We start from the raw sequence: 26,220 nt of genomic DNA, 5'->3' as shown, positions 1-26,220 counted from the left end.
TCAATAGTCAATGTAAGTTCAAATAATGTAAATGATATATATGTAATGAGTATACTATCACCGTGGTCTTAAGCTTGTGTAACACGTACCATTGTTTATTAACTCGAGATGTGACAATCAAGGTGTATCTGTTTCATGTCAGCCACTCTCCAAAGTTGGGGCTTTTTCATGGCAGAGTGAGTGGACGAGATTACAATTCGGCCAAGTTTCTAGAGAATGACTAACTACAAACGAGATTGCCAAGGTGACGGAATCGTGAATCAATTGTACAATGCAATATGAAAATCTAAAACATGTGCAACGTGTTCTTCGGCCGGGATGTCACGGTGGTGTCTCGGGATGTAGACAAGTCCTCTAAGTTTTTGGTTCAGACCCTGACTTAGAGCGTCAACCAAAACTAAACGGAAAGAGAGAAAAAACAGACTCGAGGGTTTTCTTTTATAAAACGGGCCCCCTTTGTATTTCTTTGAATGCAATCCCAAGAACTTCAACGCAATACTAAACGCTCTTAATTAACTTGAGTTACAAGCTACTCACTACTTATATGATAAAAAACCAAGAGTTACCATTACCATAAGTTTCTTTAACTACATGTTAGAAACAAGGTTGCTAATCAAGTTACATTATACAGTCAAGGTTTGAGAGAATCTAAAACACAATGTTTCGAACCGCATAGTATGCACAATTCAGTCTACCATGGATTCGAGGCCGGAATGGCTAAACTTGACCGGTTTGGAACTGGCGAATACCACTGGTTTGCACAACGACCATGTTGGGGGCTATTCTCCATCGGTTGGTGTGTTACATTCGAGGCCCTTGATTACATGCCGGCATTGAAACCTGTAACATCAAACAAGAAACAGCACAAAACTCAAACACATTCAAATACATGAACTGCAGAAGTACAAGGAAAAAAAGCGAAGATTACAGCACCAAAACTTGCCTATCCCGGGGTGTATACCCCTTGTTCGGTTGTTCCTATAGCACACGTAACGTGACTACATAGCGTGATGTGTGTTATGGGAACAAAAGGGGATATGGCCCTCAGGGATTGGCAAATATTTGACATTTGAGGGTGTTCAAAGCCTTTGTTTTCGCAGACCGGCGTACCATATAAAATCATTTGGAGTAGACTCAACCACACCATCAGAGCTGCCAGTTTGAGAAGAAGCATCCGTTTTCGGATCATGGGTTTTGCTCTTGATCTTTAGTTTCAGAGGCACAATCTGCAATTAAGAAAATGCACGAGTGAGTTGTAAGCTAATTGGTAGATAATGGAAGCTGAATTGTTAATAGCAAACGACCTTGTTGCTGTATCGGAAATCACGCTTTGGAAGAAAATGGAGAGGCAGATTGAAAGAAACCGGAGCCTTCACCAGCAGAAACAGCTTGGAAGGCCCTGAATAAGCAGCACACCCAGCACCCTTTGCAATCAGCCCCCGAATGGCTTTTCTACAAAGCACTTCCGACGCCCTGCTTTTCGCAAAGTCAAGTTCGGAAACAGCAGTTCCGCTCGAAAAACTCAGCTCATAGACGTGCTGAGGTCGGAGCGGACTCCCTCCGACTATCAGAATCGCGTCTCGGAACTCATGAACCTCGCTGATCATCTGCTTCAGAGCAGTTTGGAGGTCGGAAACCTGACGCATCAGCTTTTCGAATCTCCGAATCCCGCGCTTCGCCTCCCGCATTTCGCCGGCGTGCTTCCTCCGGAGCGACGGCTTCACCTCGTTTTGCTGAACCGCCATTTCCTGAAAATTCACAGATTCACATTCAGGGCAAAGCATTCGAATTCGGATCCAAAAAAGCGCAAAATTCACGAGATTTAAAGTCTCCTACCAAATCCTTGTACTCAGAACAGAGCGAATCGAATTCCAGAGTGATATCCTGCAACATTCTGTGCAGGAAATTGGGGATTTTCAGAAGAAAAAAAAAAGGATCGAAATGATTAGGGATTTGGGAAATTGGGGGGAAGTACTTACGCAGGGATTTGCTGGTGCATGTAAAGCACGAAACCGGAGATTTCGTTAATGGCGTGGAAGATCACAGAGCCGTCCAGAGAGTCGGCGGCGATCTCCATCTCTCCGATCCCCGAGAGAGCCAAGACGAACTACCCGAAATTTCAAATGGAATCGGGTACCATACGGCCCAGAAGAAGATGACACGGGTCGAGTCACATAAACCCGTATCCAGTTGCTACGTTGGCGGCAAATATTTTTAAAAGTTTTGTGGTCATATATTTGTGTGGACCAATGTGAAAAATATTTTTGGGATAAAATTGAAGTTATCTACGCACTTTTTTTTTATTTTTTATACATCTCGTTCAATTTTCAGTCGTTGCTGAATCGAATGAATTGAAAATATCAAAGAACATAAATTAACAAAAAATAAGTTTTTGTCTAGAGAAATGCCTTGAGAAAGGGCGAATGTATAAAACCTTTCAACAAGATAGTCCTTTTTCAACTCTCCCAAAAAGATGATTAGTAAAATACTAAAACATAAAATTATATATTTTTCTTTTGTATATAATACCATACATATTACGTGTTATTTTTTATGTTTTATCACAAGTAGTTTGGTTCGGTTAACCTACGATTTGTGAAAATCAAAAGCCAATACTAAACCGGGTATTTTCAATTTGGTTCAGTTTTATAGACCAAATAAAAAGAAAATCAAACCAATTCACCCCTACTTTTGATCTACCGATTAAATAAATCAAACGAAAAAAAGGACAAAATTAAACAGGTGTGATGGGAGAAAAAGAACCTAGTTACCATTCGACACAGAAGAACATCACAAGATACAAACCAGTGTCTATATATACAAAACATGGGGTATCTTATATCAGAGATACAAACCGGTACTGGTCTACAGTGCACTCAACTAAACCGCCATCGAAGCATTTCCATTTGATGCAGAAACCATGCCGGCTATAAGTCTTCGCTTCGTAGCGAAGGAATGAAGCATGAGATGCTACTCTAAGCCAGGACTACGTACCACTTACACCATATTGCGATGCCGATAACCATTTCTGGTTTCTGCTGGAGGTGTTTCATCAGTCCAAGGATTCCAACGCTGCCAAATTGAAGGGAAGAAAAAGTTGTCACTAGTGTCACCTTCTACGCAGAAATTCTTTATCGGTTTTTGGGTGATAGGAGACCATCACCTGAAGACGAGAAGGCACAGCCTATTTGGGAGTTATACACCATACCGGCTTAAGGCTTTGCTTAAACTCGGCATTACATTATATGCCTGATATGATCTTCTAAGTTCAATAATAGAACCCACCTGCACAATCAATAGTCAGAACTACTTGCAAGAGTTGCGTAAAATATAACGAGCTAGTGCAAACCCTTCAACACAGTAGACTTTAGTACATCAGGTAATTTTTTTTCCATAGGAAAGCTAGCATCAAAACATATCCCATCAAGTTTATGCAAGAAAAACTTATTAATCAAATAAACACTGTCGGTTTATGGTGTATTTGGGTAAACAAAAGCTGAGGAAAGTAAAGCCGGGTTAGAATCTGTATGTGTATGGTAAACAAATAAAGACCCTAAAGATATTTAACGTCCTCCAACTGTTCATTCAAACCCTCTAACTATCCATTCAAACGCCAGAACTTTTTTAGAGTTGCACTGAGTTAATGATCAACACAAAGGTACACACACAAACACAAACGAAAGCATGCTATAGCAGTGGATAAAGTGGCATACTCTGCATTTCATAACTCAGAATTGGTATTGTACTTACTATTATGAGGACTGATGTCAACCCGATTGCAAACCCTGCATTGATATTGCGTAAATAATGGTCGATTATGCTTGATGTTGTTGCCAAGATACTTAACAATAGCCCCCCTGCAGAATTTCCACCACAGGAAAGAAAAAAGCAAGCAAAAACAAATTCAATGGGGGCCAACAACAAAGGAACTAAGTTAATAAACAACAGGAAGACACAATGAAAGGAGAATTATACCCCAGAAACGTGTCGATGCCTGAATCTTTGTGAGGTACTCAATTGTAGCCTTCCCAGGTTTTATGTTTGGTATCCTGGCACCCATCTTATTTAAGTAATCAGCAATTTCCTTGGGCAAGTTGGCCTGGACAAGCATTATTGATTAAAAACACTAGCAAACTTTTTAATAGACGAGATTAACATAATTTCTATTAACATCTAAATGTACAAATATCATTGTTACTATGGACTTTTGAACCACGAATGCTAAACTCCTAAGCCATAATAAACTGTGCTAGCGTTGAAACTACTGATGACCGCATACTATATTTTTCAAATTCAGACATCTAAGCACATGCACAAGTATAGAAAAATAAAGACGAGAAATGAATGCACACAAAGAGAGATATAAAAAATGCTTTACAACTATATCCTTATTAGTTGGGTTTTAAATTACTCTTTTGCTGATTACAGCCTGCAGATTGAAGAACGAACAGAAAGCAAGGTGATTCTAGAATGATTATATATAATGTTAAGAGAAAACTTACAATGTCAAATATATTGAATAAGAACACAAAAAATGCATATACTGAATAGTACACCCAGGGCCCTGCCCCAATGGTATTTTCGGGGTTCAATATCTCCTTAACATGCTCCCAGAAAGGTGAACCAAGAATACTGCCAACAAACCACATTATCAGAAAGTTGTAAGTTCAACTTCAAAATGGGAAAGCCAAAGTGTAATTAAGGAAGCTTTCGGGGTCGGCCAGGAAATGATGCCACCAAATAAAAAAATTTACCTTGCAAGAATGCTGGGAAAGGCCAAGAGATAAGTAGTGGTGAGAACAGGCTGCATTCCTGAAGGGTTAATGGTAAAAGGGATATAGGGCTCCACTTCGGTAATAGGTGAGTCATCTCTGCTCAAAACACAAAAGCCCAGAAAATAGTGTCGGCCAACAGAAATAAAATACAGGCTTCTACTAAGCTTTTAATCGACAATGAGATCAATCTATAAGCAATAACAGCTAAGAAAAACCATCTTTATAATCAACCACACCATGTTTAGAGAGAAGTATGCACTACACAGTCACTTTCTTTAAGAATGATCACAGCCCATCCAAATGGGTTGTATTACCTTACAGCAGAAGCAAGCTTAAAACCATAGTACTGCAGCTTTATCTTCCTGCACCCTTCGGTCACCACAACTGCCCACATAGTGACTATAGTGAAAACGCCCAATACTGCAAATAAGTAAGGCCCCCAACTAACAGAACTTCCTGAAATACATAAAAAAACATGAATCACTAAACTTTAAATCTTCAAGTTAAATGACATCTGACAGAATACTATTGATAGGATGAGTAAAGTTACAGAATTAAATGCATCTGATGGGATATTAATTGTGCCCAACAAAGGGCAAACTAATGGAATTCATTAAATCACATACCTGAGAGCTGAGACAGCATTTTGTATAACGTCTCTGTGTAGCCAGTCAATATTTGTACACAAATAATTAGAGATGAACCTTGACCTGAAATATAAACCACCAGTCAGAGAAGATAGAGAGTATAATCCCATACACAATAAGACAAAAGAATGAACAAACAATTTTTATCGTTGTTTGAAACTTGAAAGTACTTTGGACATTTACAGAAATAAAAAGCGACCTGTTGGAATGATACTATGATCTTAAGACCTCACATATGTAATAACAGTCACCATCGGTGAAAAACGAGTATTCCACAAGGACTCGTGAATGCTTACTATGACAGAAGATGCACAAGGTAGTCAAAACCTCATCAAAGAGGATGAACAGAATTATGTAGTATTAATTCACAGGAAAAACCTTATGAGGTATGGAAACTTTTGAAGCCAAATCTCCTAATTGTGGACATATCTTCTACTACAAGGCATGAGATTTGTGTGGAACAATTGTGTATATATAAAATTAAACTATGTAAAAACTTTTCCTAAATCCAGCATCCAAAAATGATAACCATAGTGACTGGTGAAAATGAAAGTATAATCCTTCTTTGAAAAAAAGGGGCTCGGAAAAAGACAACAGGACAGAATTATGGGGAATATTAGCACAATGTTACAATACCAACCAAGTAATCAACAAATCAAATATAGTACCAAATCCAGATTCTGAGATGGTATCACAAATCCACGTCATTGTCATCGCTCCACAGACCAATAACATACTTGTCACCATCACATGCTTGACCCTGCAAAATTTCATAACATAATCATACTCCCCAATAGATAAATATCATCTTGAAAAGTTCCACCTCATAAATACAGCTTACCAACTAAAACAACCAACAGATCTACGAGTTAAGAGTATCATATAGGGTGAAAAATGTAAATGATAACGAGAACACGAGATTATTATTAAATAGAATAGAAAAAGAACCATGCTAACTGCTAAGGGCATTGTGGAAGAGAGAACCTAAGCAGCTACATCTATAAGAACTTGTGAGTAGACCCAAGATAAATTCGAAACCACAATCATTGTTGAAAATAACAATAGATATGCTGCATTACCTGTAGCTAGCCGCATAGATTGAATATGGAAGCGAATAACAAGCAAGTATGATAGCTTCCACTATTGCAAAGCCAAAAGATAGCCACCATCTTGAATAGACAGAAACATGAAACGTGTTCAAAATCTTGAAAGACAAATCTGGTCTAAAAGTAAGTCACAAACTAATTATGCAACAAGAACTTGGCTCACTGCTTGAGATGAATAACTAGACACACATATAACTCTTAATCTTCTCATGACCATCTAAGCCTTCCTTCCGCAGCTTTACCAGGGAGGGAACAACATGACATAGTACCTGTACATCGATTTTGAGATTTTCAATATATAACTATATTCTATTACATGCCAACTTTCCTCACAAGATTAAGCACATTAAACATATATCTGTTTACTTTTATTGGTTTCAAATTTGTCTGTTAGGTTAACATAAACCAAACTAGCGGACGGAAAGAATTAAACCTGCATTATGATCGATGCTATGATTTGAGGACTGATTCCAAGCTGAAAGAAAGACATTTTAAGCTCTGCTGCAAAATCGCCAAGTTCATCTGGCAGAAAACAACACGAACAATCATCAGATAACTACAAAAATGACCATACACATGGAGGAAGAACGGTCAATTACTCACCAACAGATCCCGATACAAAGCTTAGGTAATCTTGAGGGATCAACCTTCTATCAAATCCAGGCAGAGGGATAAAATAACCAACACGACTGATCACAATTAGCACAGCTGTTACAAACAGCCTCCTCCTAATCTCGCTCTTGAAGAACGACTCAGCAGCATTACTAACCACTGAACTCAGGCGCACGAAATTCAAAAACCGGTTTCTAAACGTCATAGGTCTGGCCTGCTCATCCTTTACATTCTCAACCTTGTTCTGTTTCGAAATTTCCGTCCCGTCACTCCCACTCAACGGATTAACTTCAACCTTTAGTGACTCTGGAGGCGTAGCCTCAACATTTGTATAATCATTTAGGAACTGGTTCGAAAACTTAGCGGAGACTCTTCTGTTCACTCTGGACAATAAGGGCCTGTTTGGCAACATGAAATTTCTAGGGTTTGTCCTAAGGGAAACATAGCAACTATTCCTAACAATTGGCAAACAACAAATTTGAATTTCACAGCCTGAAACTGCACCTGCAAGTAAATGACCAGAAAATCTCCATCAGAAACTTCATCCGAAGCTACAAAATTCAACACGGAAACATTTTCGATACACAGCTACGAGTTACTGGATTAAATTGACTAAGAGACTACTAAACCTAACAATACTCCGAATTTTCCATGATTTTCCGTAGTTTTCTCGGGAAACAAACGGGAAACTGACCTCGAGATTTTACGGGCGAGAGTTTGGGATGGAAGCGTTGCGAGCTGAGAAGAGTGGCTTCCATGGCGGAACTGATAGAGCAACACGGAGCAGCGGGACTGTTCAGTTCGGTTAAGCTGGGAAACGGCTCATCTTTAAGGTGGAGGAAATAATCCTCTGCTTTACTCGCTCGTTTTGCATTAGACACGATATTTATTGGCCCATTGTTAGGTCTGCGAAGGTCCATCCATCGTGGCAAGCATGATTGGGATTAGTGTTCCGAAGCTCAAATTTTAGAGAAATTTTTTAGCGTGACCGTCATACGTGGTACACCACGTGTCTCTATATAAATGGTTGGTTATGTGTGTTAAAAGGTTAATAACTTAAAAATTAAAATTTTCCACCACTTACATAAAAATACGTGGTGTATCACCCGTGTTCCCGTCACAACTAAAAATTTCTCCAAATTTTACTACAATAATGTTTTTTCTTAAGATCAGTTTAAATTCAAAAGAATTACATATAATTAGGCTAGTTTGGGGTCGGCTTCTTTTAAAATAATTTCGATAATGTCAAACTAGCCTATAAGCAAATACAATTTATGAAAGCACTTGTATAAAAATGGAAGCATTTAGCTGTTTATTCAAGCTTACAATTACATGATCAAAGATCGATCATTCAACAGAGCTAGCCGTACACATCAATCGTAGAGCTACGAGAGCCTTAGCCTTATACGATGATATAGTTTCTTGTATACGTGTAATAATCGTTGTTCGTATTCGCCATTAGTAAGTCCATTCCTTTGGAAGAAGCAACTCCGGTGAAGAATTCGGATTTTGGGAAATAATGTAGCATTGAGTAGACGAAACATCCTTATTTCCGTTCTTGTTTTGAGCTACCAAGTAGTCTTCACTTTTTCGCTTATGTTCTTTAGAATCTGAAGTTAGAATCCCGAATTTATTAGCAGCATACAATAAAACAACAAAAGATACCTCAATCAAATTAAGTAAAATATGATATATCAACTCTGCGGGCGAATTCCTGACATCATTTTTTTTACACACGTTTTTATGTGGCCCACTCCGTAATATATTTTAAAGATCCAAAATTACCCAAATATGAAACTATATGACAGTTGGATTTTGAGTTTAGGATTTCTTTATAGAATTGTATTCATCTATTTTCTTCACTACAAATGAATGTCTTAATGTTTTTGGATTTATCTAATATTTTGTAAAGATGATCTATGAATGATATTCTAAAAGATAGACAGTTTAGATCGTTAAAATACATTAAAGTAGGCCATACAAAAACGTGTCAAAAGTTATGTAAAAAAAATGGTGACATGGATCAGCTGCCATCAACTATATATATGTTTGCATGGATCGTATAACTAACCTTGTCGAGGTGAAATTTGCAGGCCTAGTGCATGCACGTTGAGGTTCAGAGCTTGAACCACACGAGAGGGCAGCAGAACGGGAGCACAAGCTGCATGCAAAGCAAGCATTAAAAAGGGTATTTTGATTTTCGTCGTTTGATTTTGGTCATTTGAATACGCTCATTATTCACGTACATACCTTAATCAAAACTAAGAATAATACACCCAAAAAAATGACCAAATTAAAATCGAATCCGAAATTAGGGTTACCTACCTGGTTTTTTACTTCTGTGGAAGTGGGTGCCTGCTCGTTGTGGAAGAAAAACGCCAGTGCCACATGATTTTTTACTAGAATCCAGGAAGATGGCTTGCATTCCAGGTCCTCCGGATGACCAATTCACATTAACTTTTGGCCTATGATATGGTCTCATCGAGCTAGATTTCGAATCCTGCAATTCGCACGTTATCTTTTAGTCAAACGAATTATATATGTATATACGAGTATACAATAGTGCTACTGCATTCAAGCTCGAGATAGATATTTCGAGCAAAAAACAACACCAAGGGACTTAATTTGTTTAATTAATGACTCGTTTAGAAGTGTTTTTAAAATGGTCGAAAACTCTTTTAGAACCAATGACATGTGAATCCTTGAAAAACACTGTATTGCGTCATGCAATAAACATATAAATGGTACTTCTTACATAAAGCACTTTAAGTGCTTTTGGAACGCAAAAGCATTTTCTCTAAAAACGCTTTTAGTCATAGTCCCAAACAAGCCCTTATTAATTTCGATACACTAATTTTGAAATATTTTACTTAATGCCTAAGCCATGTATTGACAATTTTGTGAAGAAACCTGCATAGATTCCTTGATCACAACTCTAAATTAATGACTCCCCAAAAACACTGCTTCAACAAAAAATTTCCAACTAAATTTCTTTTTCTAAGATCAAACTATACCTTAAAGTTAATTAGTTGCATTGTTCAAAAAAAAAAAGAGAGTTAATTAGTTGCAAAAATAAGAGGGACTAAACTAACAATTAAAATGATTAGGTGGACCAGATTCATAAGACCTAAACGTGACAGTTGAGTAATATATTATGTAGTCTCATGAGTAGGTAATCGTTAATTGTCAAAAATTTAAAAAAAAATTAATTAATTTTTTTTAAAAGGTTTGTCCCACAAATATTTTCGTATGGGAAATGTTTTAATTTTTTTTATTTATGAAAAACGACAGACTCATGAATAAATTTCGTTGGAAAATGGTGTTTTTTTTGTAGTGCTATTAATCAAAATCTTCAAAATCAATCTTCAAAAGTAATCATTTTCAATTCTCTATCAATAGTACCGTTTGACATTCGTGCAAAAACTTTTATTTTGTCAGTTATTAAACCATTTAAGCCTATATGTAAAACCCGTGAATTGCAGGAATGAAACAAGTGACTTGAGCGAATGCAAGAAACTAATAACCAATTCCGTACACGTCAAAACCTACCCGATAACCATTGATGGACAGAAAAGAAAACGAAAGTGATGGCAGAGAGTACGTACCAAATGATCACGGTGGTAGTGGTGGTGTTTTACATGGAGCCTCGAATACGCCTGCAAATTATAAGATAAATCAAATTTTAATAAATTCGGAACAGTGATGGAAACAAAACTTAGAAAATATTAAATTCTGTATTTGTAGCAAAAAGAGATATCGCTCAATAAAACCATTATCGTTTCACCGATCAAAAAGAGAGTAAAAAATACGAGAGAGAGAAACCTTTGTGTCACATATTGCTTCATCCAAAACTTGTGACGGCAGCCACAACATTCCTTCTTCGAAACCAACCTCTCCTTCCTCATGAGCAGCCATGGAAATATACAGACAGAAAAACGAGAGAAAGAGAGACAGAAAGACAGGGTTTTATTTCACTTTAGAGAGAGAGAGAGAGAGAGAAAGGGTTGAGAGTTGTAATTTGAGTTCCAACTTCTAACCTGCAACGCAACTAAATACTCTCTCTCTCTCAGTCCCTCTCTCTCCTCTCGCAGGAAACAGAACCAAATAGGATTCTTTCATGCGGAGAAAATTAAAATTTTAAATTTATTTATTTCTTTTCTCTGTCCTCATCTACAATATTAAGGATAATATTATGAAAATTAAATTTGTAGACAAAATTTTGAAAATTAAAGGAAATGGAAGTTAATAATTGGTTTATTATTTAAACGTCAATAAATGTGTTTATTCCTATTGATGACACGTAATTTAGTTTGCAAATTTAGTCTTCAAATTTAATATCTCTAACATTACCCAGTATTAAAGCACGTGTAAATTTGTTTCCTTATCGGATATTAAAAACACACATCGTTATTTGACCTTTGTTTACAACTAGAATTACGGTGGAAATCAGGTTACGTTTTTCCAATTATGTGTGATATGAAATGTTGGATGTTTGGCTTATTTAGAAGTGGTTTTAAAATAATTGAAAATATTTCTAGTAAAAATATTTTTGGAATCAAATATTTAGTAAAAATACTGGTAAATTCTGAAAAAGAACATTTGAATTGCTTCATGCAAGAAGTACATAAGCGGTGCTTTTGAAATCAAAAATATTTTTCTAAAAACGTTTTTAGTCATTTCAAAAGCACTTCCAAACGAACCCAGGATTTCCCTTAATTGCTACTTTTGACATTGCAATCTTTAAAGTGATTGATAATACGTGTTATAACATGACTGAACTAGTAATTTGATAATGCTAAATAACCAAAATGGTCCCTGAGATTTACATAACTCATCACTTTGGTCCCTAACATTTCAAATCAATCAAAGTGGTCCCTGAGATTGTCCACCATCCATCATTTTGGTCATTCCGTTAAAAACTCCGTTAAGTGTCTCGGAGCTCTTAGCCAGAAGTTTGGGCAATTTTCAAAGTTTTGTAACTCAATCGTTTCTTAACCAAATTCGACCCATAATATATCAAAATGAAGATAGGAAAGTGTAGAATAAGATTATACCTATTTGAAAACCCAATGGTTGCCGGAGATGGCTAGAAAATAGCCTCAAAGTTGACTGGTCCGAGAGAAAACTGAAAAACTTGCCGGAAACTGGGTAAACTTTAAACGTTCATAACTTCTTCAATATTCAACGAAATCAAGTGATTCAAAACAAGGCGAGTTAGCCATCTAAAAAGATACCATTCTCTTCATCTCGTCGAGAAGTATGATTTTCGTTTTTGAATCACTTGATTTCGTTGAATATTGAAGAAGTTATGAACGTTTAAAGTTTACCCAGTTTCCGGCGAGTTTTCTAGTTTTCTCTCGGACTAATCAATTTTGAGGCTATTTTTCGGCCATCTTCGGCAACCTATGGCTTCTAAATAGGTATAATCTTATTCTACACTTTTCTATCTTCATGTTCATATATTATGGGTCGAATTTGGTTAAGAAACGATTGAGTTACGAAGCTTTGAAAATTGCCCAAACTTCCGGTCAAGAGCTCCAGGACACTTAACGAAGTTTTTAACGGAAGAACCAAAATGATGGATGGTGGACAATCACAGGGACCACTTTGATTGATTTGAAATGTTAGGGACCAAAGTGATAAGTTATGCAAATCTCAGGGACCATTTTGATTATTTACCCATTTAATAATAAGAGCCTTAACTCACTCATGATTGAAATTTTGAAAAGTTACGAGTTTAATTATCTTTATGTAACTGAAGCTTATCAATAGGAATTTACTTTCGTATTAAACTCATGTTGTTGACTGATTTCTTCTTTTAGATTCAAATCCCAAATGATTTTTCTTAGCCTACCACTTTATCCGATGGATCATATAAGTCAAAGTCCAGACGGTCAACCATCCCTTATTTTATTTTTTTCAATCAAGTTCAACCATATATCAATTAATCATGGAGTTTGTGAACAAAAAATTTCTGAAATCAACGATCTAAAATTAGAAATGCAAGGGCCTAAAGGTAATTTTGTACTAGGATAAAGGGTCTGGCCAGTATCCAAATATATCAATAATTATTTTTTTTTCAAAATAAATGTCAATAATATTGTTCTAGTGGTTTTATCATAATAAGGGGTATTTCGGTAATTTGAGTGTATAATGGACGTGGACGTGGAAGTGGGTTGGGTTGGGTTGGGTAAACCCCTCTTCCTATTTGGTCGTTGCAGTTATTTTTCACGTAACGCTCTGATGTTGGCTGGTTGGCTGACTCTGCAGATTTGATTTAGTCCAATTAGTTAGAATAATGTTCTCGTCTCATTGTAGTCTGATTAAAATCTACTTCTCCGTAGATGACTTAAAACTACATCACAAACTAGTTGATTTTTTTAATATCATTTTTTTATGATCAATGTTTAAAATATCGGTATCAATGTAAATATTGATATGTTAATTTGACATCAATTGCCTTCAATAGAAATGATGAAAATTTGCTTAAAACATGGGAATTTAAAATGAAACTTTAGGGGCAAGTGACCCTCTACCACAATGATGGAGAGGAATGTTGCCCTTGCACTACGGTGTGGATTCGAACCTTGTTGGCTTCCTAATCTAACATATAATCTAACAAATCTATCGTTTGACCCCCAAATAAAAAAAGAAACTTTAGAGAATATCAAACAATGATTTAAACGAATGAATATAAAAGTTTATCTAATATTTAACTTATATGTCAAAATATCAATAAACCTATCAATTTTATCCACCAAGAGCAAGTCTTCCATTTTTTAATAAGCCATATGTATGAAGATTCAGCGGGGAGGGAGGTGCAAGTGCCCTATTTTTCTTAACCACCTTACCAACGCTACCAAATCAAGTATGGTTTTGGAATGGAGGGTCCCACATTTTGATACATAAGCAAGATGTTAAAAGTTAGGTTTTGCAGGGATCTTCTTAATTGTTCTATGATAATTATTGAGAACCAAGCTTTGGTATGCGTCACTTTGAAAACACATCAAGGTACAATTAAACGTGTGTAATGTAAAAATGGACCAGCTGATTCACAGAAACATTTAGGATGGCAAAAACGGGGACTTTAAATATTTAATTTTAGATCAGTTGGTGTATCCGCCATTTTATACCTAAGTTTGAATCTACCCTTATTAAAATAGTTTGGAATATAGTATTTAAATTAAAAGGGTAAATTTTTGAGTTCAAAGGTTTTAATTGGTATCTATAATTCAGTTTCTTGAAGTGAAAATTTTCTCTTTAATACAAGAAGCAATAAGCTCAAATGATTCATTGTACATAATCATCTTATATTAACATTGAATATAGCCATTTTTCCGGCTTTGAGAATAAACGAACTCCAGACATATATATTGTATGGAATCAAACCCTTAGCCTGAGGGAAATTTTATTTAAACCCAAATAACCTCACTTCACACCCAACTTAAATTTTAAATGTGAATGGTCTTTTTTATCTTATTGTATAATTACTATTAAGTACAAGATAAATAAACAATAAAACTAAAAATTATTAATAAACCCACACCCAATAATCAAATATTTGTCATCACGCAACCTTTTGTGAATTCGGGTTCATTAAGCATTATGAGAAGATTAAGAAGACAGTATGACCTTTTTTTAGGCGTCCAGGTATTCAATTTTCCTCTTCCACCTCCTATGTATGGTGATGCCTTGGATAAAGAAGAGTGTTGCTTGAAGAGTGTTCAAGCACTTGACAAAGATGGAAGACTGACAGCTCTAGGGAGGGCCATGGCTCATTACCCTATGAGTCCTTGTCACTCTAGGATGCTCACTGTTATTCAAGTCTTAATTAAGAAGAAGAGTTTCAGAGATAATTTAGTGCTAGCATGCGCAGTTGCAGCAGCTGCTGCTTTGAGTTTGTCAAATCCTTTCGTTAGGCAGTTTGAAGATAGCCACAAAGAAAGCCACGACTTAAATGAGGACGGGAACATTACAGTTATACAAAAGCTAGAGAACTTGGGGAGGGATAAACAAAAACAGTGAAAATATTCCGTGAATTTTTTTCTAATCCCATTAGTGATACTCTATGTGTCGCTTTTGCTTTGTAATGCTATGAACTTGCAAGATCCTAGTGGAATTGGAATTTATCGAGAACAACTTCGTAGGGAAAAAAACATATGCTTTGATTTTGGGTTTCTATTTTAAATGGGTGTAGAAATAAATTTGCATATTGAATTGGGTTTGTTAGGATAATTTAGGTAGTAAATTTGGGTTTAAAGAGATATTGATAGTTTAATTACAAATAATTAGGGTGTAGAGAGTAAGTTGGGTGTGAAAATAGGTTATATGGGTTCAAATAAAATTTTCCTTAGCCTAATCATCTCGGGGTTAGGTAGTTATTTTAATATCGTGCACCTTAATACAGATATTATTGCTCATCGCCCTTAAGCGTTGATGATCATCACAATCACATTAATTGCAATTAGACGAGTTCAACTTTCAAAATTTATGTAATGGATAGATTAGATTGCAGTCATCTAACAACAATCAATATAGTAGTGATGCCCGCCACTACTTTGGGGTGGCAAGCAAAAATGTACTTTTTTTTACAATAATTTAGGGGAGGGGGGGGGGGATTTCAAACCCAATATACATGAGTAGAAACTCAACACTTTATCCACTAGAATACTAGATGAGAGGATGTTGATATATTTTTTTGTTCAGTAAGAATCCAACCAAATAAAAATGTAGGTCAACTCCAAACCCACGAATCTGGATCCTTGCCGGATTCCTTTTTTGAGGATTTCAGGGATCCTTGAATCGTGTTTATTCATCGTACATCGTGCGGTAAGAAATTTTAATTTTTTTATTTAAAATTAAATACAAATAGTATCTGATAAAAATTAACGTACGATGTACGATAAATAGACACGATTTACGGATCCTCGGGATCCCCACAAAGAAGACCTGGAAAGGATCCTGTTGGCAAACCCGCAAGTAACGAAAAAGATTGGGATAATCTGGAATTGTAAGGCGCTTATAAGTCAGAACCAGTTTAGGTCAACAGAACCGGCAATTCAGTTGGGTTTGGCAAGTCAAGGCAGACTTGTAAGAGCTTCTACTAATTACATATTCTTTAGTTCTTAAAAAAATTAAAATTAATAAAAATAATATCTCCTATTTCTCCTCCACCACTGAAACTCTCCCCGCAATTCTTCCCCCGAAACCCCAACCACAAAACGCACCGCCAAAGCTCCAACTTTTAAACCTCATTCCCTCTCCTCCTCCATCTCATCGAGACCTTCTACGACGGCACCCTCTGTGCCATCGTCGTACGGAAGGCGAGACCGTGGTAGGCACCGGCCCATTTGGCCGAATTATGCCTGTTGACGTCGGGGAGGGAGCCCGCGCGCACAACTTGGTCGAGTTGCTTCGCCGCCAGGGGATCGATTTTGAGCATATCCAAAATTTCGGGGTAGACTTGATCCGGTTGGCGAAACTGATGATGTCCATGGGCTTGTCTGCAACAATGTCGTTAACTGGGTAAATAGGCCTCGGCCTCGTCGGAAAATGATAGGACCCATTTCGTAGAAAGAGAAGAGAAAAGGAAAATGCAAAGAAATTAAGAAATAAGATAACAACCTATTCAGATGAACATAGTAGTTTAAATACACAAAAGGATAACTAGGATTTAGTACTCTTAACATTAGCAGTGGCCTAATAAATACTAGTAACCTACGGTGGCCCAAAGGGTCCTAACAGAAAGCATACCTCGTCGGCCTCCTCAGAAAATAGACCTCGTTGGCCTCATGGATTGCGATAAATCTGAGGTGATTTTCGGGTGGGAGTGGCGGTGGTTAGCCCAGCCATGGACGTGGGTGATAGGGTGAGGGTGGCTGCGGCGGTTTGGGGGGTTGTGGTTTTGTTTGTGAAGGAAAAAGGAAGGGTGAGGGACGGAGTGTGAAAGTGTGAGGGTGATGACGGTAGGGGTTGTGGTTTGGTTTTGTTTGTACATTTTTGTTATTTTTTCTTTTATTTTTCTTACACAACTACAACAAACTATCATATTCATGCTTTTTAAAATATAATTTTTCATGCAAAATCTATTATAATTTGTATTTAAACACTTGTAATTAATGATTTAAAACTTAAACATTTTAAAATATTTGAACTTTTTTTGTTAATTTTTCTTTTGTCTAAATCTAAATTACATATTAATAGAATTATCTTTGTCAACCAAAAGAGAGTGACATAATATATAACAAAACAAAATTTTGCTATTTTTCGTTTAAACCTCACCTACAAGTGATTTTAACATCTCTAATTAAAAAAAATTAAAATATACACTAAATATAGATTTTAACATCTCTATATTGTTCACTTCTTTTTTAACTTTTCGGCTTAAATATTCTACATAATATGCACTTATGGCTTAATAAATCATAAGTCTGCTGCCAAATACATTATCAAGATTTCCTCAATACTCACGAAAAATATTTCGAGAAAATAAAAAATTTGCATTTTTTACAAAAAAAGGTGGATTTAACATTCACGGTTTTCAGTCGGTTTTGCAAATTCGTGTATAAATCACCGTTCAATCTATTTATTTTCATCTTCGCCTCATTGTGAAGTTTTGAAAATTAAAGTGAGACTTTCCATTGAGATACTTGAGTGTCGAACCCCATTTGAAATGCTTTATGCCTCACTACTATGTTTTTTAATTATTTTTTCATTTTTCGGCTCAAATATTCTAGTAAATATACATTTGTTGCTCAATAAACTATTAAACTGCTTCCAAATTCCTTAAAAAGTTTAACTTAATACTCAGGAATTTTTTTTTTTGTGAAAATAAAAATTTGCAATTTTGTCAACAAAAAAAAACATGGGTGTTAGGCGAGTTCGACGCATGCAAAACGAGGCGAACTCAACTCATGTAAAACGAGGCGAATAATGGCACGCAAAACAAGACGAACTTAGCTCACATAAAACAGGGTGGCTTTGGCACACAAAACGAGGCAAGCTTGTGCACGATAAAAAAGGCGAGATACGTCGCACAAATCGAAGGTAACCTTGCGCACGAAAAAACGTGGATTAACACTCATGGTTTTTCAACCGGTTTTGCAAATTCGTATATAAATCACCGTTTAATCTAATTATTTTCACCTTCGCTTCACTGTGAATTTTTGAAATTTAAGGTAGACTTTCCGTTGAGAGTCTTGAGTGTCGAACCCCATTTGATAATGCTCCAGGCCTCACTACTACGTTTTTCAATTTTTGACTCAAATATTCTAGTAAATATATATTTGTTACTCAATAAACTGTAAAACTGCTTCCAAATTCCTTACAAAGGTTAATTTAATACTCAATAAAAAGATTTTTCGGAAATAAGAATTTTGTTGTAGGCCTATTTGACTGAACATAAGGGAATAAAGAGGAGGATGACGGCGACAATAAGAGAGAGAAGAAAGAGATTTAATTGTGATGTGTGTGTTGTATCACCCCATTGTGCCTTTATTTATAGTAGTAAGATAGGTTAAATCCTTACCCTTTTAGGAATACAACTCTAATAGGATATTAACTACTAAAAGGAATATTCAAAGATATCCCTATATACACTAGGATTTACATAATCACATTCCTATCCTAAAAATGATTGCAACACTCATTCTTGAGTGTGTAAATACTCAAACAAAACATCGCATCAGATCTTCAGCAGATGAGGTAGAACAGTTAATGAAGTCGGCGACACAACGGGCGAATGCGAGTCTCAAATTTAAAGAAAGTATGCATTGGTAGTAAAACTCACAAAATCTTGCTATGGTAAAACCTAAGGCAGGTGAAAAACCATAGACTAAGGAGAAAAGTGAGAAATATTCATAATATCTAAAATAAATGTGAAACAGGACGAAAGTAGTAAACTCAACGGAGTATAATCATCCCAGGATGGGTGCCTCATCAAAACCTCGTTAGGTAGCAAAAACCCAATGGGAAAAATGCTCATAATCGTAAGAAAAAAAGTACATTAAGAGCAAGTGAGTATACTTCATGATACTTTGCTTGAGTTAGACATAACTTCCAAATAAGAGAACTACAAGTGATTTAACCCAGGTAATTTACGCATACCGATTCCTTGGATGAGCTCTTGAAAAATAGACTTGTGCAATGATTTGGTAAAGAGATTGGCTAGGTTGTCCTAGGAATGAATTTGCTTGACTTTAATGTTCTGATGTTGTTGTTGTTGGCGAGAACAAAAGAACTTTGGCGCTATGTGTTTGGTGTTGTCTTCTTTGATGTATCCCTTTTTTAACTGCTCGATACATGATGCATTGTCTTCAAAGATCGTCGTAGAAAGGTTAACGACGGAAGTAAGACAACTAGTGCTTCAAATATGTTCCATAACTGCTTTTAACAAAAGCATTCACGCGATGCTTCATGCAGGTCAAGGATCTCAGCATGGTTTGAAGAAGTCGCAGCTAACATTTGCTTGGTAGATTTCCAAGATATAGCGGTGTCTCCAACTGTAAAGACATGGCCCGTTTGAAAATGTGCCCTATGTAAGTCAGATAGATATCCAACATCTAAGTAATCAACATGGCGTGAATCAACCTGAGAACCAAGGAGGGCGGCGGTTCCTTTCGAGGATTCGTGGGTGTAAAACAAGCCTAAATCTGTGGTACCTTTGAGGTAGAGAAAAATGTCTTTAACAACATTCCAATGTCTGTGCGTGGGCGCATTGTTGTATCTAGCCAAAATATTAATAGGGAATGAGATGTCGAGTCTAGTGCATTGAGCCAAGTACAATAAAGCTCCAATTGCACTTAGGTATAGAACTTTAGGTTCCAAAATCTCTTCATCATCCTTCTTGGATGGAAGAGATCTCGTTTAACATCTAAAGTCCGAACAACCATATGAGTACTCGAATGCTTCAGTTTATCCTCATTAAAACGTCACAACACCTTTTGGGTGTAGTTCGATTAATCTACTAGGATTCTATCTGAACAATGCTCAATCTCCAGGCCGAGACAATATCGAGTTTCCCAAGATCTTTCATCTCAAGTTTTGATTTCAAGTGAACGACAATTTCCTCAAGCTTTGCAGGAGTTCCGATAAGGTTCATGTCGTCAACATAAACTGCAACGATCTCAAATCCAGAATTTGACTTTTTTATGAACACACATGGGCATAGTTCGTTGTTCACATAATCCTGACTTGTCAAATACTCACTCAAACGGTTATACCATATCCGTCCATATTGTTTCAATCCGTAGAGTGATCTTCTCAATCTAATAGTAAGAGTGTTTCGTGGTCTAGAACTATTTGACCCAGTCAATCTGGAACTTTCATGTTGATTTCCGTATCTAGATCCCCATAGAGATATGTGGTTGCCACGTCCGTAAGCTGCATATTCAGTTTTTCTGAAACTACCAAACTGATTAGGTAGCATAACGTTATAATGTCCGTTACGGGGGAATACGTCTCCTTGTAATCAATCCCAGGGCGTTGAGAGAAGCTTTACGCTATGAGGCATGCTTTGTATCGCACTATTTCATTTTTCTCATTACGCTTCTTCACGAAAACCCATTTGTAGCCCATTGGCTTCACATGTGGTGGAGTAGGAGCTATAGGTCCAAACACCTTATGTTTCACAAGCGGATCGAGTTCGACCTAGATTGATTGTTTCCAAAGTTTGACCAATCCATTATATGTTAGCATTCATCAATGGAACATGGTTTAATGTCATTGCTAAATATGATGTCAGTAGCTACTGTGTACGTAAATGCATTGTCGACCATTATCTCATTTTAATTCCAAACCTCATCCAATACTGCATAGTGGATCGAAATCTTGCAATTCTCAAGAGGTCAGGTTGTCTCGTCTAAGACATCATCGTAGTCTAGAATAACCTCATGTGTTGAAACAGATGAGTGAGCGATGGTCGGATTCAAACTAAAGTCAGTAGTTTATGCCGTTTCCTCTTCTGGGGTTATGAATCCTTTTGACCAGGGGGTCTGCCACATTTCAGGGTTGGAGCAGATGATTGGCTAGCTGCCAATGTACTGATGCGCGTGAAAGGTGTGGCCTCCCCACATTCGGGGGTGGTCCAGCCTTCCCAAGCGATGTTACGGCATACCGGAGGTACGTATGTCATTGCAGGTGCGTTTGTAGCAGGTATATGTGATTTTGTCACCTTAGCTAGATTAGTAAAAACATCTGGCATGCTTTGAACAATGCTCTGAAGATCTATAATTTGTTGTACCTCAGTTTCAGACTGGGTAGTGCATGGATCTAAATGAGACATAGTGGGAGCATACCGCGACAATTCGCGGCGTTCTTCAGGAACGTTAACATGTTTATCTCCCCCTAACGAAGGGAAAGCTGTCTTATCAAAGTGACAATCCGCAAAACGTGTAATAATGAGATCTCCTATCAAGGGTCTGAAGTAGCGAATAATTGATGGCAAATCATAACCGACGTAGATTCTCATTTTTCTCTAAGGACCCATTTTGGTATGTAATGGCAGCACTTTTGGCACATAAACTACGCACCCAAACACACATAAATGTGAGACGTCAGACTCATATCTAGTAAGCAATTGTAACTGTAAATGAGGTTGGGTAGTAGTGGGCCTCAGGCGGACCAATGTAGCTTCGTGCAATATTCCATAGCCTCATACAAATACAGGCAATTTGGTTCGCATAACCAAAGTCTGAGATATCAATTTAAGGTGCTTTATGAAAGCTTCTACCAAGACATTTTTGGTGTGAACATGAGGTATATGATGTTCGACTTCAATCCCTATTAACATGCAATAATCGTCAAAAGTATGTGATGTAACCTCTTTAGCGTTATTCAGTCAAATCGACTTGATCGGATAATCAGGGTGGTGAGCCCTTAACTTAATAATTTATGCTAGGAGTTTCACAAATGCAGTGTTGTGTGTGGACAATAAGCAAACATGTGACCATCATGTCGATGCATCAACCAACACCGTAAAGTATCTAAATAATCCCTATGTTGGTTGGATAAGTCCACAAATATCCCTTTGAATCCGCTGAAGAAACTTAAGAGGATTGTGAATAATCTTTGTAATGGAGGGTTGAGTATTCAACTTCCCTAAATAACACTTTTTACATGGTGGGAATCCAACATAGGGAGGTAAATGATGCCTATGTGATGATTTGAGGATACGGTGCATCATGTCACGTTCGGGATGTCCCATACGGTCATGCCAAAATAGCAAAGTGCTCTGGAACTTAAGCACATGGTCAGCCACATGGTGGGCTTCTATGCTGCGAATGGCTGTTATGTACAACTCGGGAGACGTTCCAACTTCTCGTGAATACTCTTCTGGCCATACTTGTAAGAAGTGATACAAAGAAATTTAGATCCATTATCTTCAGTGGTTTCAATATGATATTGATTATCTCGCATATCTCTAAAACTCAGCAACATTCTTCTGAAACATGGATAATATAGGGCCTATTTAATGTTTAAGACAGTACCATTAGGCAACATGATACGAGCATTTTCGTATCCTTCAATCAGGTTGGATGAGAGTGAGAGAGTTGTCAGAAGTGAGTTCTTAGGTACAAAGTTAGTAAAATAGTATCGCTTACGCAATATGGTGGACGTGGTAGCACTATTAGCCAGACAACTAACTTCCCCACTAGACATATCTAGAAATAAATTGATTGATTTGGTCACATGCATAAATATAATTATATTCATTCAATTAATCAATTCGAGAAATAATATCCATAAACTAATTATCCATAATTCAAAAAAACCAAAACCAAAAAATTGTTCCAAATACTTAGAAAAATTGTCTAAAAATTCAACCATAAACTTTAAAATTAGGGAGGGTCCAACCACTCCTAGTGGGTTTGGCCACTAGGGGTAAAAACACCCTAAAACATGTCTAGAAGAATAAAACTTATTTGTCCATAGGAGCTGATGCCTTATGAATATCTGGTATATCCATGGATGTAGTAGCATCTTCAGGATGTTCCACATGAGCAAAGTTAGACTCACGATGGGAATGATACTTGACAATTGCCTCAGGGGTAGCTCGGCATACGTGTGACCAATGATCCTTTGATCCACAGCGGTAACACATGTCTATTATAATTTTCCATTATTCTTAAAGTATAATTTTCCATGCAAAATCTATTATAATTTTATTTAAATCTATTATAAAGTATACTTTTCCATTGTTCTTAAAGTATACTTTTCTGTAAAAAATCTATTATAATTCATATTTCCACATCAGCATCACACGGGCAAACTATCATATTCATGGTCTTCAAAATATACTTTTCCGTGAAAAATCTATTATAATTCGTACTTAAACACTTGTAATCAACGATTTAAAACATAAATTTAAAGATATGTGAACCTTTTTATTATTATTTGTTGATGCACAAAATCAGTGAGGACTTGGTACAACATAAAGTGTTAAGTTTGTGACCTTCGCTAGATTGCTCCGGTCACTAGTATGGATAAGTATGTAAATGGATAGAGATAGGGAAGCAAACACAAGATGTACGTGGTTCACCCAGATTGGCTACGTCCACTGAGTAAAAGAGTTCTCATTAATTGTGAAGGGTTTACACAAGTACATAGGTTCAAGCTCTCCTTTATTGAGTACAAGTGAATGATTTAGTACAAATGACATTAGGAAATATTGTGAGAGAATGATCTCCGTTTATAGAAGAGAGTTTTTAGTTTCATTCTCACATTGACACGTATCGTGTTGTGATTGACTTCTGATGTTGACACATGTCGCGCTATGATTGGCTTCTGATGTCGACATGTGTCGCGCTGTGATTGGCCTCTTGGTTGGAGGGAAACTCTTCTGGGTCCTTGACGGTATAACGTTGACCGGTGCTCAATAGTTTCGGGATTGATCAAGTATGGTACAAACAGTGCTCCCCTAAGTTACCGAGTGAGGAAAGCTCCTCGGTTGGCGACTTGCAAGATCCAAGCCATTGAGTAATCACGAAATTTCTAAGTACCGAAGTGTGGTATCATTTTCACTTGCCTTATCTGTCCCATATGTAGATGTGACATATTCTCTGGAAGTACTTTTCCTCCATCCAGGGGTGGTATATTTAAACGATGAAGATGCACAAGGTAATGTATCAATTTCACTTGAAGCTTACTTGTAGTTTCGGGCTTGGTCAAGTGCGATACAAACCTTATTGTAGGAGTCCCCCAAGTCGCCAAGCTAGGAGTTGTCGAAGGAGGTAACAGACAAGGTAATCAATCAGACTTCCAAGCAAGCAACCTGGATCAGAGGTTCGACTTCGGCTTCCAATTTATTGTTCTCCTTCTCCTTGTGTCGTAAATAGCACCAAGGATAAGGAGAAGCAAATGGAGAAGAGATGATATGAGATACTTATGTTTTTTAAGAAGTAACTTTCCACATGCTTATTCTTGAACTGGGCTGGAGGGTTTTCTGGTTTCCTCCAGAGTATAAGGCCGACTCAAGAATTTGAGGGTCAAAACAAGTCCATCAAATCTAGAGTACGTTCGACCCTGATGATATGGGATACTTTTGCTGTTGACAAAGTAGTGGATGTATCGGCACGTATTCTGTTATATTTGTCTCCACATGCTTCCTTGTATCATTCTCACTTGCCCTATCTGTTCCTCAGGCAGATGTGGTATATTATCTGGAAGCATAAGATGTTGAAGATTAGTACTTGAGAGCAATGCCAGGTAAGTAATCAGGCAAGAGGTTCCAAGCAGTCAGTTCCTGACTGGAAGCTTGATTCCAAATGCTGATTGATTGCTCTCTTTCTCTTTGTCTTGCAGGTAAGAACAAGGCCAAAGGAAAAGACAGGGAAAAAACATGATATGGGATATTCTTGCTTTTAACCCTGATGATATGAGATACTCTTGCTCTGGTGTGGCTTGTTTGCAGAGGTATTATCGGGAGGAAAAGAAGCTGAGTATTTCGAGAGACTCTGCTGAGAATGCCCTCTCGGATGTGAAGAAAAGTTGAGCATTGTTTTTTTATTTGCAGGTTTGCCTGGCTGTGGAGGATGAAGGTCGATATATATAGGAGTTTCCCTAACAACAAGTAGTAGTGCTATTCCTTTACCCTTCTTGGTCATAACAATGTAGTGGGAGTTGCAAGCTTCACGTGTTTTAACTTTGTCAGAGCACTTTGAAAAAGTGGTCTGTGGTATCTGGAAAGCTATGTTACGTGTGAAGATTGCAGATAAGCTTTATCCAAGGAAATCTGGCTCTCGAAGTTCGGAGAACGGTGCCTCTTCGATTTTCGAACAAGCAATCTTGTCGGGGATCTAGCTCTCGAGATTCAGAGAACTGTGCCTCTTCGATTTTTGAGAAAGCAATCTTGTTGGGAGTCTGGCTCTTGAGATTCGCAGAGCAGTGTCTCTTCGATTTTTAAGAAAGTAATCCTGTTGGGAGTCTGGCTCTCGAGATTCGGAGAGCAGTGTCTCTTCAATTTTTGAGAAAGTGATCCTGTTGGGAGTCTGACTCTCGAGATTTGGAGGGCGGTGCTGCCTCTTTGATTTTTGAGCAAGCAATCTTGTTGGGAGTGTTTTCTCGAATGTGAGTAAAGGTTGGACATTTTTGCCAGTCTGCCTTGCCACGGAGCACAGAGGTTGACATACATTGGGACTTTCTAGTTATGAAGCAGCGGTGCTGTTCCTTTACCCTTGTGGGTAATAGTAGGGTAGCTGGACCTTCAAAATTTATGTGTTTAAACTTTGTCAGAGATCTTTGGCAAAGTTTTCTGTGGTACCCGAGGAACTGATGTTGCGTGTGGAAAGTGGTGCATTTTCGGAATCCGGAGAATGGTTACCTTGTTAGTGAAACGTAGGAAGAAAAGAAAATTCAATTAAAAAAAACATAAACTAAATAAATAAAATAGAAAATGATACGATCGGTAATTTGATAACGATTGTTTAGTCGCTACCTTGTTAGTGATTACATCTCCTAACAATCGCTAGCATCATACCGATCCCCCCTTTCTAAATATATATTATTTATTTATTTATTTATTTTTTGCTTATGTTTCTTTATTCTCTTACGAATAGTTCCTCACCCCCTTGAATATGGTCTTTT

The 26,220-nt window shown here is 37.1% G+C and overlaps 3 protein-coding genes and 1 long non-coding RNA gene across 4 annotated transcripts; all 4 read right to left on the bottom strand.

Annotated features, from left to right (window-relative positions):
* Positions 1-540: 540 nt before the first annotated feature.
* Positions 541-2,318, bottom strand: LOC126591009 (uncharacterized). The gene is made up of 5 exons (XM_050256538.1): positions 1,980-2,318; positions 1,837-1,894; positions 1,305-1,748; positions 1,111-1,226; positions 541-840 (listed from the first exon to the last, which is right to left on the bottom strand). The coding sequence occupies exons 1-5, from the start codon at positions 2,075-2,077 to the stop codon at positions 780-782; spliced, it is 777 nt and encodes a 258-aa protein (XP_050112495.1). The 5' UTR covers positions 2,078-2,318; the 3' UTR covers positions 541-779.
* Positions 2,319-2,748: 430 nt separating this feature from the next.
* On the bottom strand, positions 2,749-8,075 carry LOC126591007 (preprotein translocase subunit SCY2, chloroplastic-like). The gene is made up of 14 exons (XM_050256536.1): positions 7,835-8,075; positions 7,132-7,644; positions 6,962-7,050; positions 6,718-6,797; positions 6,502-6,591; positions 6,091-6,182; positions 5,402-5,485; positions 5,090-5,231; positions 4,755-4,871; positions 4,503-4,632; positions 3,976-4,099; positions 3,751-3,857; positions 3,164-3,285; positions 2,749-3,072 (listed from the first exon to the last, which is right to left on the bottom strand). Exons 1-13 carry the CDS (start codon positions 8,058-8,060, stop codon positions 3,196-3,198), a joined length of 1,884 nt encoding a protein of 627 aa, XP_050112493.1. The 5' UTR covers positions 8,061-8,075; the 3' UTR covers positions 2,749-3,072; positions 3,164-3,195.
* Positions 8,076-8,349: 274 nt separating this feature from the next.
* Positions 8,350-11,180, bottom strand: LOC126591010 (uncharacterized). The gene is made up of 5 exons (XM_050256539.1): positions 10,963-11,180; positions 10,746-10,796; positions 9,466-9,640; positions 9,212-9,301; positions 8,350-8,750 (listed from the first exon to the last, which is right to left on the bottom strand). Exons 1-5 carry the CDS (start codon positions 11,053-11,055, stop codon positions 8,599-8,601), a joined length of 561 nt encoding a protein of 186 aa, XP_050112496.1. The 5' UTR covers positions 11,056-11,180; the 3' UTR covers positions 8,350-8,598.
* Positions 11,181-16,120: 4,940 nt separating this feature from the next.
* LOC126591014 (uncharacterized) lies at positions 16,121-17,299 on the bottom strand. The gene is made up of 2 exons (XR_007612216.1): positions 16,894-17,299; positions 16,121-16,643 (listed from the first exon to the last, which is right to left on the bottom strand). It is a non-coding gene; the product is annotated as an uncharacterized LOC126591014 (long non-coding RNA).
* Between the last annotated feature and the right edge of the window lie 8,921 nt (positions 17,300-26,220).

This window comes from Malus sylvestris, chromosome 11, assembly GCF_916048215.2.
Source record: "Malus sylvestris chromosome 11, drMalSylv7.2, whole genome shotgun sequence".
Lineage (NCBI taxonomy): Eukaryota > Viridiplantae > Streptophyta > Magnoliopsida > Rosales > Rosaceae > Malus > Malus sylvestris.
Note: the sequence above shows the minus strand (reverse complement) of the source record. Positions and strands in the feature narration are given on the sequence as shown.

Bases quoted from the DNA above. Each gene is read 5' to 3' on its own strand.
- LOC126591009 (XM_050256538.1), bottom strand. From the start codon at position 2,077: ATGGAGATCGCCGCCGACTCTCTGGACGGCTCTGTGATCTTCCACGCC. The intron at 1,895-1,979 runs GTAAGTACTTCC...TTTCCTGCACAG, and splicing joins ATGCACCAGCAAATCCCTGC to AATGTTGCAGGATATCACTC. The intron at 1,227-1,304 runs GTCGTTTGCTAT...TCTTAATTGCAG, and splicing joins ATTTCCGATACAGCAACAAG to ATTGTGCCTCTGAAACTAAA.
- LOC126591007 (XM_050256536.1), bottom strand. From the start codon at position 8,060: ATGGACCTTCGCAGACCTAACAATGGGCCAATAAATATCGTGTCTAAT. The intron at 5,486-6,090 runs GTACTATATTTG...TTTATATTTCAG, and splicing joins CATCTCAGAATCTGGATTTG to GTCAAGGTTCATCTCTAATT. The intron at 4,633-4,754 runs GTAAATTTTTTT...GTTTGTTGGCAG, and splicing joins TTTCCCAGCATTCTTGCAAG to TATTCTTGGTTCACCTTTCT.
- LOC126591010 (XM_050256539.1), bottom strand. From the start codon at position 11,055: ATGGCTGCTCATGAGGAAGGAGAGGTTGGTTTCGAAGAAGGAATGTTG. The intron at 10,797-10,962 runs GTTTCTCTCTCT...TATAATTTGCAG, and splicing joins AAGCAATATGTGACACAAAG to GCGTATTCGAGGCTCCATGT. The intron at 9,302-9,465 runs GTAGGTAACCCT...CTTTGCATGCAG, and splicing joins CCACAGAAGTAAAAAACCAG to CTTGTGCTCCCGTTCTGCTG.